Source organism: Bos mutus, chromosome 23 (genome assembly GCF_027580195.1).
Source record: "Bos mutus isolate GX-2022 chromosome 23, NWIPB_WYAK_1.1, whole genome shotgun sequence".
NCBI classification, from domain to species: Eukaryota; Metazoa; Chordata; class Mammalia; order Artiodactyla; family Bovidae; genus Bos; species Bos mutus.
This window is the reverse complement of record NC_091639.1, coordinates 24,730,237-24,753,262: the sequence shown is the minus strand read 5'-3', so window position 1 is coordinate 24,753,262 and position 23,026 is coordinate 24,730,237. Positions and strand designations below refer to the sequence as shown.

Genomic DNA, 23,026 nt, shown 5'->3' with positions numbered 1-23,026 from the left:
GTGGTATGTCAACAGGGTATTCGGAGAGCCCTATTGCTGTCTTTGTGTCACCAGCCAGCCTCCTCAGTGACAGATAAACTATGCTGATTTCCATCAGTCTGGTTTTGATGTCTTTTCAATTTGTTCTGGACTCAGAGGGGAAGGACAAGGATGTAAGTAATCATTATCACCAAAGCCCAACAGTCCTCTGCACTTTTCAAATGATATTCCCAATACTAAATTCAGTTTCTGATGACATTTTGAAGGTGATATTGACAAATCAGAACACACTCAAAGCCAGGGTCAGGCCTGCACTAGTAACTATGTGGTATGAAGTGGAGGAAGGGACGATAGGCTGTTCATTTCCTCACTTCTATGGGTATGGACGGACTCAGTGTGGGTATGGACGGACTCAGTAAGTCAGACTGGGGAAGGCGTGGGGGGTGGGGGTGTGGCATGGGGCAGGACCTGGGACGTGCAATGGTCTTTGGCAAAGAAACTGACAAGGTGGGCCCTTGTTACTCTAAACTGGGGGTCACAGAACTACAGCCACAGGTCTTCTGTTTTGCAAATAAAGTTCTACTGGAACATAGCTAGGGCCCACCATTTACATATTAACTGTGTAATTATCTGTGTATTAGGCTGCTTTTGAACTCTACAAAAAGTGGTTGAGCAGTGTGGTCTGCAAAGCCTAAGACAGGTAGTAGCTGGCTCTTTCCAGAAAAAATGTGCAGACTTCTGGTCTAAATCTAGGAAAGTAATTGTAACAGCTTGGGGAAAGGAAGGGGGAGGGGAGGGGAGGGAAGAAAAAGGAGTGGGCTCAGAGCTGGGGTCTTTAGTATGGAAACCAGGGAAGGCTTAGAGGAAGGAACTGGGATGCAGCCACCACCATGCCTAACAATGTGGGGATCCCTCCTAATGTGAGCTGAGCCACAGTATAACCTTCCAAACTGAATTATTTACATCATTTTTTTGGGTGACTTCCTAGATGGTGAAGAAAAGAAGACTTTTCTCCAGTCTTTCAGAATTAGCAGCATATTAACAATGTAAAACCAAGCACAGGTAATCAAAAACGTTTTAATGATTAATTTTAGACATTATTTAACATTGTGGGTATATCCAGATGAGCTTAAGCACACTTTGACAGCACACTATTGAATGTTATAGTTTCTGTGTTGAAATATGTAAAGACATTCTCAAACTAGTACCTAGGAAGACATACATTTACAAATATACACATTCTAGATTTGATAAGGTAAATGTAAACAGATGCCGTGACTCCTTCCAAACAGAAAACCCACAAGACTAATTAAGAGAACCCAACTGGCTCCCTGTAATATGAATGTGCAAAATTAAAGCATGATAAACTGATATTTACATAAATATCAAACCATTCATTTATACATTGTCAATGACCTTCTCAGATGTGTCACGAGTGGTTCAATGAATGTATTTTTCCTCCTGTGGAGAAGGTATTCAGAGGCTAAATTCCAACACTTTAAAATGACACACACACAAAACAGTCTATCTGTTTGACCCCTGCTTCTAGGGTATGAGACATGATTTTATGATAAGCAGTCTTATTTTTAAACAAGCGTTTCTAAATAAATCTTTAGAGTCGGAGCAAGGAAAAAAAAACCTTACAGGTGCTATTAGATTCACATTAACCAAACCATCTCTACTCAGTTCTCCAGTTTTCTCATGCTGCAGCTATCTGTTTAATTTTACCTTGAATTTTTCTAAAGTCCTTCCCACCCCACCCTTCCCCATTCATTATGGTAAGCTAGGCACATTTTCAAAGGAAGTTTGTGTCAAAACAGATAGATAGCAGTAGAGAAATCAATCCGAATTTGGACCCTGGCAACCGGTCCCCGCACTGCTCATCTATGGGCCTCTGTCAAATGGTTAACTATTCAGTTATGTCTCTTGAAAAGTATATATCTTCTCTAAGTGGAAAGCAAAATGGGCTTTGTTTCCTGTATAAAAACACTTACACTTCTGACATTTAAAACGGCCTACTCATCCTACACACTTCCTGAAATCTTGAAGACAAAGAATATATATTTAAGTTTCATCAAGACTGCTTTAGCTCCTCCCTCCCTTTTTACATTATTAATAGTGGCACTCAAAATAAAAAAATAAGATCTGTTAAAAAGTTAAACTGACTGTTCCACTAGATCTGAACCTGCCTGATTTAAAGCCAACATTACAAAAACTGAAGGTGCCGATTTCACACGGACAAGTCACCTGAAGTTCTGTGTCACACGTTAGGTTTCATAAATCATGGTTGTTGATTTTTCTGAACGGAGCTATAAGAAATGAATAAAAACTTGAAACATACCCTAATTGAACTAATAAGCTTTGGGCCCTGCTTTTTCAATTTTAAGGCATGTGTGTTTCTCTACTGTAACAACATTATACAAATTTACAATCACATGCATGATCTATAGTTAAAAAAAAAAGTTTGGATTACAGTGTTATTAAATTGTGAATCACAATTCAGCACCTATCATGTTATAACTAATAAGGCAACAGCAGTGTTGTGTACTACAATAACACGCCCTCCACAGTCTAGCGCAGGGGTCGGTGAGAGCCCAGAAATGTTAAAAAATCTTATGCCTACTTGGATAATCTGTCTACATTTTCTAGGGGTTTGGAATTGATGGAAGAGGTCCTACGTGAGTCACACTATTGTAGGCTGACTAGTTACAGCAGCTGTTAACGAGCATCGGGCACAACTCAGATGTGCTTACAATCAGACGATGTGGTTCAGAGGCTGCCAACCCTCGGACCTCAGTCCTTCCGCTGCTTCCTCGGCTTCACATTGTTCTCCAGGGAAGAAAAGCTGCTGATGTGGCCGTTCACGGCGGCCACGGAGCCGTTCTGGTGGTCCTTTTGGTGCTCTCTCCTCCGGGAGACCCCCTTCTTGTTGTAGGTCTGCAACACATAAGGGCAGATGGGAGCCACGGCGGGGGTGGGGGTGGGGCCCGGCCACATCCCTAATGCCAGGGCAAGAGCCTCTGGGGACCGGTGCTACCGTATTAAGAAGCAATGTCTGTGCCCAAGCGACCTGGAAAATGTTTTGGGTTTTTTTTTTTTTGCCACTGGTTTCAATCATTCTTTCATTTTCTGAGGCTCAGCCTGGGTATGTTCACTGAGTCACGGGCAGAGGTATGGATGTTGTTTGACGATTAGACTGAAAATACAATTCACACTTCACTCGGCTCTGCCCTGCTGTCTCCCGCTGTCACTCACATCCTCTGCCTTCAAACTGTCTCATGGCTTTAGCAACTGTCTCGGCCCTTTACTTACAAAAGCACTCTGCCATGAATGGCAGTCAAAACAGGTGTGACTTCAGCTTTGTTGGGCCCCATCTTTTCTTTAATAACCTCCCTTGTATCTGTCATTGCCCTGAAGTGCAGCATGAGCTACCAGCCAGGCAGGAGGAAGACGCAACCCAGAGCTGCCACCCCAGATATGTCTGGGAAAAGGTGTCTGTCTGGAAGGGGCGCAGGGAGGGCAAATGTGCTGGGCACCCCCCGCCCTGGCATGGAGGGGGGCTGGTGCTGCTGCATGTGATCTGCCTTTCCTGCCTCTGCTCAGGGACTCTTATTTTGCTCCTGCCCAGCCCCTGTGCCTGCTCGGAGCCAGGCCCAGCTCACGGAGCAGGGACACACGAGACCCAGGGGTAATGGGAAGTAGGAGAGTCAACAGTGACCACACAGGTCAGGCTCCCCCAAAGCATCAGCCCTGAACAAACCCTTCTGTGGGCAGAAACCTACACCACATCATGCACTTGGGAACGATCTGCGCCCCCAAGCCTGAGCAGTGTGGGGAGGAAGTGTAAGAAAACTGGGAAAAAAGGCTGATTTCTTTCTGTAGCTGGGGACTGTAATGGAAAATTCTTCAGATATTTAATTTAGCCCTGGAGTTCAGGGCAGTGGGGCTGAGAGACTGAGATTGAGACTCATCTATGCCATGTCTGCAGCAGCCCCAGGGAAGCAGAACGGGACAGCTCTGCTTTCCCACAGGGACCTGGAACCTCTTGTGCCAAAGCCCCAGAACTCCAAGGTCTGGCCAGACTTCAGCACCTTCCACAGTGGCAGTGACCCCACCTCTACCCTGCTCCTGCCAAGGCAGGGGCTTCTCAATAAAGGAATGAATGAGGGCCTTGGCTGCAAAGACCCCAAATCCCAATCACCACAGAAGAGTGAGATTTACCTGAATGTAGAAGTTTGTGAAGAGGGTGATCAGAGAAATCATGTATCCAATCTGGAAATACAACCAACCGAGAGGGAAGGTACACGGCCAGATGACCCCACAGCTGGTCTGGATGATGGTCAGCACAAACTGAAGCTGGGTGGGGAGGAGACATAGCTGAATATGCGGCCATGGCCCAAGGTCAAGGCGTCTGCCAAATGGGCGCTGTACCCTGCACCCCCGAGTCTGGGAATGAACACTTACTAACCTTTCTGTAGGTACAGAGGTCATTTCAAAATCATGAAGCATATGCTAAACATATCCCAAACCTCTTATGCATCTGTGTTTGTCTTATGTGTACACTCCTCCCTTTCCAACTGCTGCAGTCACCTTCTCTAAAGCTTGGGGAATAGCCAGCAACGCTTTCATTGTATATTTGGAAGTTCTGGGAGTAGATTTACAACATACACACATCAAAATCCTTATGTTGTACACTGTAAACTAATACAGTATTATATGTGAATTAGCTCTCAATGAAGCTGGAAGGAAGGAAAAAAGTGAAAACATTTTAAAAAACCCAACACACACACACACTTCAGAAATACAGTACAGGAGATGCAACTGTACTTTTTGCTAATTCTTCATAAAGGAAGGATGGGCATGGAGTGTATGTTTAGAGGGACCAGGAACCTCACTGCAGGATGTGCAATCCCATGGGACCCTTTCCCCATCCTTATCCGTGGACCTTCTGATTTGGTGAAGGCTGGGGTTGGGAGAGACTTACTTTCTTCCTAGGATATAGTGCTAATTCCATAGATTATTTCTGGCAGGTACATCTTGAGAAGCAGGGAAACGGCGAGAAGGGGTTAAGATAAGGGACAGCTGCTGGACGGGGACCTTTAAGGAGTGAGTGGAGGACGAGGCTCCACCCACGGGATTTCGGGCCACCTCTCAGTGTTTCTATGTAGGGAACTGTTTTTTTTTTGTTGTTGCTGTTGTTGTTTCCTTTTTTTAAGGTAAGTTTTCTAGACTGAGAAGTAACTGTAAGTGGCGCATAGAATAAATACAGGGAAACTAGGTGCAATCGTCCACCTCAAAGGGCAGAGGCCAACAGGAGACCAGCTCTCCAGCCTGCTCTACATGTGGCTTCAGCAGAACCACACTACGTGCAGCAAGTCAAGCCTGGCATCACTTCTCATGTGTAATGAGGAGGCGGATGAACAGTGAGTCTTCCTCACAAGTGGGTGAGGGGACACAACAAGGATCGTCCGGCAGCCGGCAAAGAGGTGCTAATGAAACACCAAACACAGAAGCAGCTCAGAAGGTCTTCTCAAATTTTTTTTCCCCAGATGGTTATTTTGCAACATTGAAGAATCACTACTGACACAGAGGGATCTGAATCAGCTTGGTTTCCTTAGAAAAGAATGTGTTAAGAAGGCAAGACCAGGGCTAAGAATTTAGTATCTAATGTCAACGAGTCAGCTAGCCCTAGGCTATCGCCTCCGCATCCTCCTCTATAAAGTAGGGATAACAACATAAAATCAGGCTACTGGAACAATCCCTGTAAAACTGCTCGCTTGACATGAGCACGTGGTAAGCTCAAGGAATGTCAGCATTCGAACAGTAGTGATAGTATTAGTAATCAGTTTATGAAAGAAATCACAAGGGGGGAAGAAAAGGCTATATAGTATACTGACAACCAAGGAAAGCTTTAACAAGGACGGTGGGAAATAACCATCAAGTGCAAACAGCTGCTGGGACGTGGGCCCAGGAAGGGGCTGTCACCTGGGGCACTGCAGTGCCATCCCCGCCACCACACGGGCTGAGCGGTCGCCTGGCACCTGCATCCTTGCTGCCTAGTAACCTACTGGCAAGCTGGGCTCGTCTGGTGGGCTACAGTCCATAGGGGCACAAAGGGTCGGACATGACTGAAGCGACTTAGCACAGCCTGGACTCGCGCTCCTCCCAGCAAATCCTGGCACTCCTGGAAACATAGGCACACAGACGCACCTTGGATTTGGATTATAATTAGAAAACACGGACACACATGGATGTTCTGTGCACAAACTAAGAAGAAAGGGCTGAACTTAAGAGTCCAAGGATTCTGTTTAGTCTTTGTTCCCCGATTCAACTAGCTGCCTGCCCACTGGCGTGGTGTCTCCATTGACTGAAATGGATGGAATTCTCCGCTCTGCTCACTTCAAGGTGTTTAACTGGATCGAGAGAGAGGAAGGATGGGAAAGGCACCTCTCAGGAGCTAGTCAACAACACCGAAGCCAGGAGGGCAGCAAGGGCGGCCCAGGAAGAGCTCAGTGCCCCCCAGGCGGCAAGTCCTGGCAGAAAGAGGCTGCCTGACTCACCAGCTGGCCCTGCGTGATGTACTTCTTCCACCAGAGGTACGGCCGCATGGACGGGATGGACGACAGGCCGTAGTACGAGTACATGAGGACGTGGATGAAGCTGTTAAGTGTGGCGCCAAAGTAAGCTGTAGGAACAGAGGGAATTGGTGAGGAGGATGCATCAGTGTCCTGTATGTGACAGGTAACAAAACCCAAGATTCTTTTTAAATTCAAAAAAAAAAAAAAAAAAAAGTTTTTGAACAGGCAAACACTGCAGCAGCAAGCTGGCACTGCACGGGCGTGTGACCAGAAATCAATTTCCACACGGGCAGGCAGCCGTCAAGAGGCTTCAAGCCCAGGGTCAGCTATCAGGTGGGCATCCAACCAGGAGTCAGGAACCACCCACCTCGCTCTGGAATCTAAAGGCTTTGCTGCTTGGCCGCCACCCACTCCCAGAGGATGCTGCCCAAGTGCCCCGATACTGCATTGAAGCCTTGGGGAAAGACAGCCGCAAAGAGTGGGAAGCTCAAAGCTGGCCGTCTCTACACATTTGCTGAGGTCTGGGGAGGAGGGCTGTGGTGCAGAGGCCATATATCCTTATCAGTAAGACAGAGTCTAGAGCCCAGTTCCTTAGAGATGAGAGATCCATTATTTACGTCACAATTTGTCATTTCCAGTAGAATCACCCAGTCTTTTCTCAGACTCTCGGTCCTCTGCCCCCATAGCCAGCAACCAAGCAAAGCAACCAGCTTTCCCCTCCCTCTGTGGTCAGGCTGGGCTATGACAGTAACTGGGGGTGTGACCTTGGACGAGTCATATCCATTCTCTGGTTGTTTCTCATTTGTCATTCTGCGGGATCTGACATTTAAAGCCTTCTTCCACTGGGGCTTTCCAGGTAGCTCGGACGGTAAAAGAATCTGTCTGCAATGCAGGAGACCCGGGTTCAATCCCTGGGCCAGGAAGATCGCCCTGGGAAAGGGAATGGCTACCTGCTCCAATATTCTTGCCTGGGAAACTCCATGGACAGAGGAACCTGGCAGGCTACAGTCCTTGGGGTTACAAAGAGTTGGATAAAACTGGGTGACTAACACACTTTAAAATGTGGGCAGGTGCCGTTTCTATTAGAAAGTTAAGTCAGATAACCTACAGCCAGGGAGCGCGAGCTCTACCAATCCTTCTACTGTCTCAGGGTTCTCCCAAAGTGGAAGGAGCTGTACTTGGAAAGCTCTTGCTGGTTCTAGATTCCTCTAACTGTGTGCATCCTGGTGGGCCAAGTTAATCAAGGGCGGTGCTATCCTGGGGGAAAACACGTGAGCAGACTGAGAGGATCAAGTTTGTGATGGATATCAGGAACTCTGACCGGGACATATTAGCCCTCCTGGGCTGAACCCGACGGGGACAACCTCATCGTAGGGAACTACGGGACACTTCCAGACCACAAGCTTTCCATATCCTTCTTAGAGAATTTACTTCAAATGTTGGTGCTTGTCCCAGAAGCTGCCCAGCTAAACATGCTCCAGGAATGTGAGGGTCACTATGTCAGAGGATGTGCAGACGCCTTGAGGTACTGCAGCGAAAGCTTGTTCCCTGAAGCCCACTCCTTGGCACGTTTCCATCTTCCTGGTCTGTCCCTGCCAGTCAAACACCTTCCAAATGTGTATAGAAACAAGGATAAACAACCTGGAACAGAGAATTCTGCCCAGATTTGTTCAAGTGCCCCAGACTGTAATCTGGTCTTTCCCTCATCCTGCCGCATTAGCACAGGGTGTGCCCCAAACCAGAGAAAGGATCTGTCGGCTTGCTGAGTGCACAGGCCACGCAGACCGTCATTAAAGGCAATCTGGACACCACGGTCAAAGGCCTGACCCAGAAACCTGCAGAAACGGCACCTTTCCCCTCAGAGCCTTAGTTTCAACTCAGCCTCTCTGCTCACACCTGTCCCCAAAGACGTTCAGACTCACAGTGGCCGCAGGGGACCCAGTTCATCACGAACCACCAGATGTTGAGCATGCTGGCGTGGTGATACACATGCAGGACCGTGATCTGGTGGTTGTTCTTGCGGAGGATGAAGAAGAAGGTGTCCATGAACTCGATGAGCTTGGAGAAGTAGTACCACCAGAGGACGCGGATGATCTAGGACGAAGGGGCTGTCAGCGTCTCCCGCAGGGTTGTGCGCCCACCCCGGGACCTCACCGCCCCACTAGCCCCGCTGAAGCTAGTCTCTCTGCAGGGCCTTTGACCAGAACACCTGGGGGTGGGTGGGGGGTTGTGAACGCAGGGCAAGCTCTACAAGGGCTTCACGCCCTTCACAACTCTTTAACAAATCCCTGTAGGCTGCCTGTTCCCTCTGGAGCCATCGGAGGAGGAAAACCACGAGAAAGGCACTTCCGATTTCAGGGGCTGGCGTGGAGCAGGTGACAGGACACACGGCAGAGCGAGAAAGAAATCTGGATGTCCAGTGCTGTGCTGTGCCTGGTGAAATGCCGTACAGGGGGCTCTTCATGGGGGCTCTGAGGAAATGACTGCCAGGCTGAGGGTAGACTGCAGCCTTTTATTTAAAACAAAACCCTGAAAAATACTCCAGTATGGAAGCTGGACTCTATAGATCACACCCAGAGGTGATGATTAAAGACATCACCTGATGAACCTGTTTATGTAAACAGAGAGCAAATACTGGTAAGCGCATGCACGCTGTCTTCCCTGGAAGATGTTAACAGGACTCACTTTTGCAGACAGGGAGATTTTAGTTCCCCTCCTATACGTTCCAGGCTGCTTAATTTCCCTTACCATGGGCACACACCGCTTTTAAAATTCTTTTTAAACAATGTCCACAGGGATTACCTGGATGGCCATCTTGTCTCTGGTACAATTTCTTTATTAAGAAAACAAAGAGCCAGTACCTTCATGTCCGCTTCTCCTCCACTGCGTGTGCCCTGACAGAAGAAGTTGTACTGGCCTTCCCATACTCCCGTCACTAACTGGGGAAAAAAGGAAAAGAGAGAAAAAGCCAGTCACCAACAAAATCAGAATCAGGAAATGCCCTATTCAATTAGACTTCATAGTTTGAGAATCCGTGTAGACTGTGGGCTGTGCGGGGTCAAGGGTGCTCTGGGCAAGAAAACCATGATGACAGGGGAGGGTGAATTGGGGGAGTTCAAAAGCCTAGGGACTCAGTTTCCTGAAGGGTGGGCCCAGAGCCACTGCAGCCGCCTCTACAGGCCCTGCTTGGCCACGCTGCCTTTCTTCAGAACCCTCTGTCACAAGCACCTCCCCAATCCTGAGGCCCAAGGGATCCAAACATGTGTGGGCTCCTTCTCTGATCCGATCAGGGTCCTGCCCTGCCACGGCCTCGGGGGAAACCACTGGCTTTCTCAAACCTGAATGCGTAGGCCCAGAATGAAGTTAAGGACACGTTGAAAGGCAGATGGATGGGCATCCAGCAGGTCTGGGGTGGGGCCCAAGAATTCCTATTTCTCGTAGGTTCCCAGGTGAACCTGAGGCTGGTCTAGAGCCCTCACTTAGAGAACCACTGCTGCCAGCTTGGGGCAACTGAGTCCAGCCTCAGCCTCTTCACTGTTTTCTGCATCACCTGCAGATCCATGGCTCAGACCTCTGAGAACTGAGCTGTGCCCACAATGCAGAATTCATCTGTGGCAGGGTGGGCACTGCAGTGCCACAGAGAGGACCCTGACGTGAGGGGCAGAGTGCAGGGTCGCCAGCTCCCCCTGGGGGCCTCAGCTGCCATACCAGGTCAACACCTGCTGGGGGGGACCTAAGGACCTGTTCCAGAGGGAAGGTGTGATCTGAGCCCCTGTGCATGTCCACTGTCTACCCACTGCATCCCAGCCAGCCAGACACCCACGAGATGGGCCTCTTTCTCCATGTAGACTGCAGCTCACCACCTCCTTCTGAAGCTTTGGCGTCCTCAAGTGTTCCTGGTGGCCCTCCCTCTGGTGGTCAACGGGGCAGGGGAGGAGAAATCAGAGGTGGTCTACTTCATGCCTGAGCTCATCGTGGATCCCAAATGAGGAACCGGCCCCCAGGCCTCAGTGTGTGGTTCTTGGCATGTTCCCCAGTCCAGATGCACGAGCATCACAAGGCAACTCAAGTGACATGCAAATGCCAGGGCCCCAGCTGGACTGTCAGAACCAAAACCCCAGAGAATCTAACACTGTGCTTTTTAACGTGTGGTTCCCACCCAACAGCAGCCTCTTCCAGGAGCACCCAGGAATTTGCTAGAAATACAGAATCTGGGGCCCAACCCTAGACCCACCAAATCAGACATTGCTGGGTGTGAAATTCCGTGGTGTAAGAACAGGCTGTTTAGGTGATTTTCGAGGCAACTGATGTTTCAGAACCACTGGCTTTAAACAGTGGTTCCCATCCCAGCTGTATGACAGGCTTACCGGGGGAACTTTTAAAAATGACGAATGGCTGGCCTCCTCCAGGCCACTGTGGGGCCTTTCACAACACACTCAGGCAAGTGGGATGTGCAACTAGGAGTGGGAGCCACTGGTTTCATGCTATCTGATTCCAGCAAGAAACAGTTCACCTACCAGTGTTGTGAGAAAGATGTAACTGACACACAACAGAACCTCAAGGTTCTCCCACAGAGCATGACTAGGGCCGGGGGCTGCATGCAGGGAACGTCAGCTGATCACAAGGGTCTGAAGACAAACAGGTCAACTTCCATCCAGTCTGACCTCAGAGATAGAAGCCAGCAGTGGGTGTAGTCACTGTGCTCACACTCAACACCCTGCTTCAATCTGACTTTCCTTCTACTAACTTCCCTTGTTATTTTTGCTTTGCATTGTCATCTTGTGCACCTGAAAAAAGCACGAGTTATGTGGCCAAAGACAAGCACAATGATTCAGAGCACATCATTTTCTAACGAAAATAATCCAGGAGTAGGGAGCAGAATTTAGCAAGTCACCTAAATTCCCCTAGCCCTTGATCATGTTTTACTCTAAGAGGAGGAGGCTGGATTAAATTATTTCCAAAGGTTCTGTTTTAATTTTTTACAGTACTACATTAATATTTTTTGAAAACAGGTCACATGTAAACTATACTATCTTCAAAAAACCAGACCCACAGAGAATTTATTGGAAGGTGTATTATCTTTCTGGTCTTTCCCTTTCTAAAGTCATGCCAGTTAAGCATACTGCATACAGACCTATTAGAAGTCCCAGCAATCAAGAAATGAAGCCTGAGTCTAAAGTAGAGACAGAGAGAGAGAAAGTGTGTGTGTGCAGCACTTGTGCTAGGGTGGAAACCTGAGGGGAGAGAGGTGTCATCTCAACTCAGTGTTCTTTGCTGCCCTTCCTTCTATCCTATGAGGAAACTGATAAATTATCTACTGCAGCTGGAGGGTACGGAAAAAGAACTTTTTGGAACTCTACTGGATTAAAGGATGGAGACAAAGAAGCCCAGATTACAGGTGTGATCCTCTCCCAGGTGGGATACATTCTCCAAGGGCAAAATCTGTTTCTTCTTCTATAAAGTGCACACCGCTCCCCTCCCCACTCTGCACCTTGAGCCCAGTGGGCTGTTTCCTGAATTGATGTTTCTGATCACAGGTGCAGCGAGTAGAGACAGCGTAGAAAGTTCAAAGCAAACTCAACACCACTTCTGGGCATCTGCTCTAAGTATGCGTACTTTTTCCCCTTGACAGTAAGAAGGGGCAAATGTTTTCAAATACACCAGAAGAGAATGTAAAGTCTTTGTTCACAGAGGCCTTCTCTTAAAAATAGAAACTTGAAGGACTTCCCTGGTGGTCTAGTGGTTAAGACTCCTCCTTCCAAAGCTGGGGACGTGGTTCAATCCCTGCTCCAGGAATTAAGATCCCGCATGCTGTGGGGCAACTAAGCCCCCAAGCCACAATGAAGAGCTCTCCCAGCCAAAGAAATTTTAAAAAACAACAATATTAAAGGTTAGTTAGTGCTTGTGCTCAGTAGTGTCCGACTCTCTGCAACCCCAAGGTCTGTAGCCTGCTAGGCTCCTCTGTCCAGGGAATTTTCCAGGCAAGAATACTGGAGTGGGTTGCCATTTCCTCCTCCAGGGGATCTTCCTGACCCATGGATCAAACTTGAGTCTCCTGAATTGGCAGATTCTTTCACTGCAGCACCTGGGAAGCCCCCAAAATAAAGGTAGACTTAAAAAAAAAAAAAGAAACTTGTAGTTCTTTCATATCACCAATGGCGGGGGTGGGGGGAGGGGGAGGGGGAGGAGTGCACTTAAATACCATAAAACAGGAAACCAATAAAACTTTATTTACAAAAACAGACAGCAGCTCTTTAGGTCTTAGTTTCCTCACTCCTCAAATAGGATAAAGACTGTCTCCTGTTCAGGTTGCCATGGAAAGTTAATAAGATGAAGTATGGAAGGCTTATCTCACCCAGCCTGGTAGAAAAGGTAAGCACAGTAACTGCTGGAAACAACCATTACTCTATCCTTTTCAACTGCAATGCTCTCAAAATTTTCTCTATCCTTCAAAGGTCAGCTAAAATTCTATTTCTTCATGACTGCTCTCTTGAGCACTCCAGGTCAAGCCTGGTCTCCTGCCTCTGGGCCTACCCTACCATGACTTACACCTATCTGCTCACGTGATCTTTAAGCCCTGTGTCACTGGCTCTGTCTTAAGCTCTGCTGTCTTAAGTTCTTGGCGGCACTGGCTGCAGCTCCCTCATCCACAAAATCCAACAGAGGGAGGACTAATACACAAGAGATGCTGAACAAATGTCTGCTCAACTAACCACAGAGTTCAAGGTGCTGCTTCTTGTTCCTTAAATCTAGACCTGCTGTTTTATTTGCAGGAAAAAAGTCTTCTGTTCACAAGATGAAAACCAGTCCTCATCAAATGTCCTACTGGGGACATGTTAAGTTTTAATTCTTGAATATCCTTGGCTTCAAAAGAGATAGGATAAAAAAAGGAGGTGGGGAGCAGGGGGCAGGATAATTTAACACATGAGGATTGAGCACTGGAGTTCAAGTTGATTTATCTAAGCCTCTCTGCACCTTTTGTAAAGGTGGCCGGTATCAGGACCCTGGTCTCTCTGTTCCCATCAGAAGAAAACAGTGTGTCTGAGTAACAGCCCAGAAGCTCTCAGAGCCAAGGCCTGGCCTCCCCTCCAGCCTGTGAGGAGTGCTTCAGAGGAGACAAAGCTCTCGACAGGCCTGGCTTCCTCCCAAGAGCAGCTCTGGTCCATCCCTGAAGGTTCAGCACCCTGCAGCCTGGGGGAGGACCCAGGGGGCGGGGCCAGCGGCGAGGTACCGGAAGTGAGGGCAGCAGGGTTCAACCTTGACTTCTGAGCATCACCTCGAGAGGGCAGGACCCTGCTCCAATGGAAAAGCAGGCCATAGCGAGCAGCTGGCCACCACCCTCCCCAGTCCTTGATCCCGCCAGCCACTCCAAGAGCGACCGAGGCAGCACCAGGTACCCTACATCTGGCTTTTCCCAAGTAACCAAGACATAAACAGCACCACGGCAAAGCACTGCTCCCCTTCTTTGGAGTAAAGCAAACTTAGTTAGGCCAGGAGCATGTGCAGAGCTATAATTAAAGCCCAGCTAGAAGCTTTCTTCTCTCCTTATGAGACAAATTCAATAAGCAAAGGGGGTTTCATGCATCTTTTCAAAGAAGAAAACTGAGGAGAACATCACTGCTGGGTCTGGATGACGCAGTTCATGGAGAGAAGCATTTCAAGTTGATTTTCTGGGTGAGAGATGACTTTTCTCATCTAATACCACAATTTAACCACAAATAGGGCACATACCCTGTAGTACGATAACCACTTCCATGGCACTTACTGAAACGCTACCGCAGCATCTCAAGAAAACAAAGTCACCTGAAACACTAAGAAGACAAACGTCCTCCTGTGTGGCCCTTATCAGTCACTCACCCGACATCCCAAGATCTCAGAGCAACACGATGATCCCTTTTGAAAAGGGGCTAATGGTTTTAGTGATGAGAGTTTGATGAGCTGTGTGGTTATATCCATCTAAGCAGAAATGGAATGAAAGGTAACGAGAACAGACACGAGAACAGACACTAACCATGGTAAAATTCAACCATCTTAGGACCCGAGGGACTTTGCTAAAATGAGCAACACCACCAACAGTGTGTGAGGCTGACGTCTTCACAGATTTGACTCCCTGTGGGTGTGTACAAGTGTGTACTTTTTTAGACCTGGATCAAGTTCATGTTTTTACTAAGGAAACATGAGTAGCGACGTGTGTGGTCCAGAGTCACACAGCTTCTACATGGCACTGGTGGGACCAGCACCTGAGAAAATCTGACTCTGGGTTCAAATGTAATCTCCAACAGAACTTCCAAGCTCCTCTGACCTTGTTTGTTCTGAGTCCTTAATAAGAACACAACGGAGACACTCTAACCATGAAGAATTTTATGGAAAATCAGACCTTTCACTGGATCTTTACCTTCAGCAGATGTTTGGTTTAAAATGAACCATAAGACCTAGAGAAACCTATGCAGGTTAGGAAGCAACAGTTAGAACTGGACAGTTAGAACAGTCTGGAACAACAGACTGGTTCCAAATAGGAAAAGGAGTATGTCAAGGCTGTGTTTTGTCACCCTGCTTATTTAACTTATATGCAGAGTACATCATGAGAAACACTGGGCTGGAAGAAGCACAAGCTGGAATCAAGATTGCCGGGAGAAACATCAGTAACCTCAGATATGCAGATGACACCACCCTTATGGCAGAAAGTGAAGAGGAACTAAAAAGCCTCTTGATAAAAGTGAAAGAGGAGAGTGAAAAAGTTGGCTTAAAGCTCAACATTCAGAAAACGAAGATCATGGCATCTGGTCTCGTCACTTCATGGGAAATAGATGGGGAAACAGTGGAAACAGTGTCAGACTTTATTTTTTTGGGCTCCAAAATCACTGCAGATGGTGACTGCAGCCATGAAATTAAAAGACGTTTACTCCTTGGAAGGAAAGTTATGACCAACCTAGATAGCATATTCAAAAGCAGAGACATTATTTTGCCAACAAAGGTCCATCTAGTCAAGGCTATGGTTTTTCCTATGGTCATGTATGGATGTGAGAGTTGGACTGTGAAGAAGGCTGAGTGCCAAAGAATTGATGCTTTTGAACTGTGGTGTTGGAGAAGACTCTTCAGAGTCCCTTGGACTGCGAGGAGATCCAACCAGTCCATTGTGAAGATCAGCCCTGGGATTTCTTTGGAAGGAATGATGCTAAAGCTGAAACTCCAGGACTTTGGCCACCTCATGTGAAGAGTTGAAAAGACTCATTGGAAAAGACTCTGATGCTGGGAGGGATTGGGGGCAGGAGGAGAAGGGGACGACAGAGGATGAGATGGCTGGATGGCATCACCGACTCAATGAATGTAAGTCTGAGCGAACTCCGGGAGTTGGTGATGGACAGGGAGGCCTGGCATGCTGCGGTTCATGGGGTCGCAAAGAGTCGGACACGACTGAGTGACTGAACTGAACTGAACTGAAGACCTAGAGACTGTCATACTGAGTAAAGTCAGTCAGACAGAAGGAGAAATATCGTATGACATCCCTTACATGTGGAATCTAAAATGAAATGATACAAATCAACTTAGAATGCAGAAAGAGACTCACAGACTTAAAGAATGAACTTATGGTTGCCGGAGGAGGGAAGGATGAGGGGGGAAAGAGACAGTCAGGGAGTTTGGGATGGACATGTACACACCGCTATATTTAAAATGGATGACCACAAAGACCTCCTGTATAGCACATGGAACTCTGCTCAAAGTTATGTGGCAGCCCAGATGGAAGGGGAGTTTGGGGAAGAATGGATGCATGTATATGGATGGCTGAGCCCCTTCACTGTTCACCTGAAACTATCACAACATTGTCAATCAACTATCAGATCAGATCAGTTGCTCAGTCGTGTCCGACTCTTTGCGACCCCATGAATCGCGGCCCTATAGCCCAAAACAAAAAGTCTAAAAAAATTAAAAAAATAAAATGAACCATGAATACTCCCAAATGAAAAGTACCTTTTCTCTAGGGTTTAGCTGATCAATCTTAGCAGTGCTATTATGGAACAGGGTCAAGTCAAAGCATGTGGGTTTGAATTTCACATCTCTCCTGTCCAGAGCAGAAGGATGCCCATTAAGATAATTTCATACCCGTGACCTCCAAATATGCTTTTTTCCACTTAGGACCAGGAACACCCCTGGGTTACAGCTGACTGCAATATTCTTGGTTACATCATAAGGACAGGCTCTGTGCACTAGAGGAGGCTTCAGAACAAAGCAGAAACAAACAGCTTGTCCTCAGAGCAGCCTGACACAGGTATGTCTGGCATTCTCCGCCAGCCTCGGGCCCTATTCTCTTACGCTGCAGTTTGTTTCTCTCACTGTTCAGTGTCCTGAGCGGTGGTTTCCGGTAGGCTGCTTCCACACGTCCCACAAAGAACACTCATTTTGTATTTTATGGGGCTGCAGGTGGCTGGGAGAGAAAACCCAAGCTGAGATAGTGTTCTGAGAAGGTGATGCACAATGGCCTGAATCTCAGACTCGAATCCCAGGTCCAACCAGGACTTTGCCTCTGCAGGATGGAGTCAGTAACCATGTGACGAACACTGAGTGAGCGGGACCAGTACCAGGCACAGGCAGGTACTGTATATGTCTTTGCTGTGATTCCAGACAAGTGCCTGCTCTTCTTGCCCAAATACTTGAAGGCTCGTGACTAGGTCTGTCTTGCTGTATACAGAAGCCCCAGGAGAGCATCCTCTGAGAGATTTCCAGCTTACCTACTGACTCCTGCTTTGCAAACTGAGTCTGCTTTAGCTGAGCATTTGTAACTGGTACCTTGTTATACCGGGCTTCCCTGGTGGGTCAGCAGTAAAGAATCTGCCTGCAATGCAGGAGATGAGGGTTCAATCCCTGGGTCAGGAATTGGAGAAGGAAATGACAACCCACTCCAGGATTCATGGAAATCCCATGGACAGAGGAGCCTGCCAGGCTACAGTTCATGGGGTCGCGGAGAGTTGGACAACCCAAATGACGACTGAACAACCCACCACCAGCTTGTTAACAGCAGCTGCAAGGCCGGGTTAACAAGGTCTGCAGGTCAGTTAAGAAGAGTCTAGCCTGGCTCTGGACCAACGTCAAAGCTTCGTCTCTACTGAAAGGCCTTCCCTCCCCGTCCCCTGTGTATGCAGCTCAGGCAGAGGCTGTCTGGGCTGCATCCTTCTCTCTGAGTGCCCACTGCAGGCATTCTCTAGGGCAGTGCCAGGTGAATGGATGGGCAAGTAACTGAGGCAATGCTTCCCCTCGAGAGAGGTTTCTTTCTGAGCAAGGAATTTCAGCTGTCAGGGAACTGTGAGTAAGAAGTGTCTGAGGCAACAGTCAGGTCTTTCTTGTAAGTATTAACCTCACCAACACTTTAGCCTCTCTACACCTCTGTTCAATAGGCAAAAGCAGAAGAGTACTAAATGTCTTTTTCAAAATATTTTTGTAAACAAAATCATTTTTAAATAAAATGCAATAATTACTTGCCAGGTCTTTCAAGTGTTTTTCCAAATCTGGTTTTTCCCACAATAACCTATCTATTTTAGGAAAGCCTGAAGGGAAAGAAAAACAAGGCTGTTTAGAATATAATGTTACCAGAGCAACTGCTCTAGCTCTATTGAGGACCTTCAAAGCCAGAGGCGGGGAGGCAGTGCTGCAGGTGCCTGGGGAGACGTGTCGACAGCACTGACTCCACAATTACAGAGAGGCTGGAAAATAAAACACCTGTCCCATCAAATGCTCGATGTCTTTCATCTTCCCTATAAAGAAGTCCCGGACGTTTTGATGAGAAGATTCAAATGAAAAAATGACTTCTGTTCTCGCAGTGCAGGCAACCGGACTAAGCACAACCATCACCCCCGCTGTTAGCACAGTGCACAGATGCTACAGGGACCAGCCAAAGGGCTCCAGCACCACTGATGCCTAACTGTGAGGCGAGTGTCGTGTTAACTGCTCAGTCGTGTCTGACTCTGCAACCCCATGGACTACAGCCCACCAGGCTCCTCTGTCCATGGAATTCTCCAGTCAAGAATACTGGAGTGAGTAGCCATTCCCTTCTCCAGGGGATCTTTCCAATTCAAGGATCAAACCTGCGTCTCCCACATTGCAGGCAGATTCTTTACCATCTGAGCCACCAGGGAAGCCCTGATATAAGGTGCTGCCTCCCTGAGAAAGAACTCAGAAAAGAGGAAGTGAGCTTATATTCAAGTCCTTTAAAAAAAAAATCTCTCTTCTTTAGTTCAGTTGCTCAGTCGTGTCCGACTCTTGAATCGCAGCACGCCAGGCCTCCCTGTCCATCACCAACTCCCGGAGTTCACCCAGACTCACGTCCATCGAGTCAGTGATGCCATCCAGCCATCTCATTCACTGTCGTCCCCTTCTCCTCCTGCCCCCAATCCCTCCCAGCATCAGAGTCTTTTCCAATGAGTCAACTCTTTGCATGAGGTGGCCAAAGTATTGGAGTTTCAGCTTTAGCATCATTCCTTCCAAAGAAATCCCAGGGCTGATCTCCTTCAGAATGGACTGGTTGGATCTCCTTGCAGTCCAAGGGACTCTCAAGAGTCTTCCCCAACACCACAGTTCAAAAGCAGCAATTCTTTGGCGCTCAGCCTTCTTCACAGTCCAACTCTCAGATCCATACATGACCACAGGAAAAACCATAGCCTTGACTAAACAAAACTTTGTTGGCAAAGCAATGTCTCTGCTTTTGAATATGCTATCTAGGTTGGTCATAACTTTCCTTCCAAGGAGTAAACGTCTTTTAATTTCATGGCTGCAGTCACCATCTGCAGTGATTTTGGAGCCCCCCAAAATAAAATCTGACACCACTTCCACTGTTTCCCCATCTATTTCCCATGAAGTGATGGGACCGGATGCCATGATCTTCATTTTCTGAATGTTGAGCTTTAAGCCAACTTTTTCACTCTCCTCTTTCACTTTCATCAAGAGGCTTTTTAGTTCCTCTTCACTTTCTCCCGTAAGGGTGGTGTCATCTGCAAATCTGAGGTTATTGATATTTCTCCCGGCAATCTTGATTCCAGCTTGTGCTTCTTCCAGCCCAGCGTTTCTCATGATGTACTCTGCATGTAAGTTAAATAAGCAGGGTGACAATATACAGCCTTAACTTACTCCTTTTCCTATTTGGAACCAGTCTGTTGTTCCATGTCCAGTTCTAACTGTTGATTCCTGACCTGCATACAAATTTCTCAAGAGGCAGATCAGGTGGTCTGGTATTTCCATCTCTTTCAGAATTTTCCACAGTTTATTGTGATCCACACAGTCAAAGGCTTTGGCATAGTCAGTAAAGCAGAAATAGATGTTTTTCTGGAACTCTCTTGATTTTTCCATGATCCAGCAGATGTTGGCAATTTGATCTCTGGTTCCTCTGCCTTTTCTAAAACCAGCTTGAACATCAGGAAGTTCACGGTTCACGTATTGCTGAAGCCTGGCTTGGAGAATTTTGAGCATTACTTTACTAGCATGTAAGATGAGTGCAATTGTGCAGTAGTCTGAGCATTCTTTGGCATTGCCTTTCTTTGGGATTGGAATGAAAACTGACCTTTTCCAGTCCTGTGGCCACTGCTGAGTTTTCCAAATTTACTGGCATATTGAGTGTAGCACTTTCACGGCATCATCTTTCAGGATTTGAAATAGTTCAACTGGAATTCCACCACCGCCACTAGCTTTGTTCGTAGTGATGCTTCCTAAGGCCCACTTGACTTCACATTCCAGGATGTCTGGCTCTAGGTCAGTGATCACATCATCGTGATTATCTGGGTCGTGAACATCTTGTTTGTACAGTTCTTCTGTGTATTCTTGCCACCTCTTCTTAATATCTTCTGCTTCTGTTAGGTCCATACCATTTCTGTCCTTTATCGAGCTCATCTTTGCATGAAATGTTCCCTTAGTATCTCTAATTTTCTTGAAGAGATCTCTAGTCTTTCCCATTCTGTTGTTTTCCTCTATTTCTTTGCACTGATTTTTGAAGAAGGCTTTCTTATCTCTTCTTGCTATTCTTTGGAACTCTGCATTCAGATGCTTGTATCTTTCCTTTTTTCCTTTGCTTTTTGCTTCTCTTCTTTTCACAGCTATTTGTAAGGCCTCCCCAGACAGCCATTTTGCTTTTTTGCATTTCTTTTCCATGGGGATGGTCTTGATCCCTGTCTCCTGTACAATGTCACAAACCTCCATCCATAGTTCATCAGGAACTCTATCTATCAGATCTAGACCCTTAAATCTATTTCTCACTTCCACTGTATAATCATAAGGGATTTGATTTAGGTCATACCTGAATGATCTAGTGGTTTTCCCTACTTTCTTCAATTTAAGTCTGAATTTGGCAATAAGGACTTCATGGTCTGAGGCACAGTCAGCTCCTGGTCTTGTTTTTGCTGACTGTATAGAACTTCTCCATCTTTGGCTGCAAAGAATATAATCAGTCTGATTTTGGTGTTGACCATCTGGTGATGTCCATGTATAGAGTCTTCTTTTGTGATGTTGGAAGAGGGTGTTTGCTATGACCAGTGCATTTTCTTTGCAAAACTCTGTTAGACTTTGCCCTGCTTCATTCCATATTCCAAGGCCAAATTTGCCTGTTACTCTAGGAGTTTCTTGACTTCCTACTTTTGCATTCCAGTCCCCTATAATGAAAAGGACATCTTTTTTGGGTGTTAGTTCTAAAAGGTCTTGTAGGTCTTCATAGAACCGCTCAACTTCAGCTTCTTCAGCGTTTCTGGTTGGGGCATAGACTTGGATTACTGTGATACTGAATGGTTTGCCTTGGAAACGAACAAAGATCTTTCTGTCGTTTTTGAGATTGCATCCAAGTACTGCATTTTGTACTCTTTTGTTGACCATGATGGCTACTCCATTTCTTCTGAGGGATTCCTGCCCGCAGTAGTAGATATAATGGTCATCTGAATTAAATTCACCCATTCCAGTCCATTTTAGTTCGCTGATTCCTAGAATGTCGACATTCACTCTTGCCATCTCTTGTTTGACCACTTCCAATTTGCCTTGATTCATGGACCTGACATTCCAGGTTCCTATGCAATATTGCTCTTTACAGCATCGGACCTTGCTTCTATCACCAGTCACATCCACAGCTGGGTATTGTTTTTGCTTTAGCTCCATCCCTTCATTCTTTCTGGAGTTATTTCTCCACTGATCTCCAGTAGCATACTGGGCACCTACTGACCTGGGGAGTTCCTCTTTCAGTATCCTATCATTTTGTCTTTTCATACTGTTCATGGGGTTCTCAAGGCAAGAATACTGAAGTGGTTTGCCATTCCCTTCTCCAGTGGACCACATTCTGTCAGATGTCTCCACCATGACCTGCCCATCTTGGGTTGCCCCACAGGCATGGCTTAGTTTCATTGAGTTAGACAAGGCTGTGCTCCTAGTGTGATTAGATTGACTAGTTTTCTCTGAGCATGGTTTCAGTGTGTCTGCCCTCTGATGCCCTCTTGCAACACCTACTATCTTACTTGGGTTTCTCTTACCTTGGACGTGGGCTCTCTCTTCACGGTTCTCCAGCAAAGCGCAGCCGCTGCTCCTTACCCCAGACGAGGGCTATCTCCTCACCACCGCCCTTCCTGACCTTAAACGTGGGATAGCTCCTCTAGGCCCTCCTGTGCCCGTGCAGCCATGGCTCCTTTGACGTGGGGTTGGTTCTCCCTGCCGCAGCCCCTAGCCTCGGGTGTGGGGTTGGTCTTCCCCGCTGCAGCCTCTGGCTTCGGGCCTGGAGGCGTGGGGTAGCTCCTCCCGGCTGCCGCCCCTGGCCTCGGGCGTGGAGGCGTGGGGTAGCTCCTCTCGTTGCAGCCCCTGACCTCGGACGCGGGGTAGCTCCTCTCAGCCTTTCCTGCGCCGTCGCAGCCTGGCACTCTCGGCCGCTGCCCCTGACCTCGGACGTGGGGTAGCTCCTCTTGGCCGCCGCCCTTCGGGCATGGGGTACCTTCTCTTGGCCACGCTTCGCCTGCGCTTAGTGCGCCGGTCGCAGCCGCCACATTTACCTGAGATGACCCTACCGACACCAGCTTCAGATGCTTTACACAGGACACCCAACAAATCGTCCAGTTTTTGTTTTTAAAAAGAAGGTCAACATAGATATAACAATTATCCCAGAGGCATGACCTCACAGATACAGATGAAAGAACACTTTTTAAAGACTATTTTAAAAAGCAGTACAGCAAATGGTTAAGTTTGAGACCCAGTCATCTCCAACCACGGATGAAAAAAAAAAATTCCAGGTTATGGAATGGGAAAAAGAACAAGCAGTGAATTTTTGATACATAGTAACTGAAGCTAGAAATGGATGAAATAGCAGATTAGAGCCAACTGAGAGTACAAGTGAATTAGAGGAATGCAGAAGAGAAAAAAGGTGCAAAAAACTCGAGAGAGAGTACGCAGGTGTGAGAATGTCCACCACACATATAACAGGAGTTCCAGACAGAACTGATGGAGGAGGAGGAAGTATGGAGAAG

General features: G+C 47.2%; 1 protein-coding gene across 1 annotated transcript in view; it reads right to left on the bottom strand.

The window, feature by feature from the left end:
* Window positions 1–1,036: 1,036 nt before the first annotated feature.
* Window positions 1,037–23,026, bottom strand: part of ELOVL5 (ELOVL fatty acid elongase 5) — a 73,242-nt gene continuing 51,252 nt past the window's right edge. The window contains exons 4-8 of the mRNA XM_070360640.1: window positions 9,419–9,496; window positions 8,480–8,651; window positions 6,540–6,664; window positions 4,201–4,335; window positions 1,037–2,916 (exon numbers count right to left, since the gene is read on the bottom strand). Of these exons, the coding sequence (XP_070216741.1) occupies window positions 2,773–2,916; window positions 4,201–4,335; window positions 6,540–6,664; window positions 8,480–8,651; window positions 9,419–9,496 (654 nt within the window). The 3' untranslated portion in view covers window positions 1,037–2,772. The remainder of the gene's footprint in view (window positions 2,917–4,200; window positions 4,336–6,539; window positions 6,665–8,479; window positions 8,652–9,418; window positions 9,497–23,026) is intronic.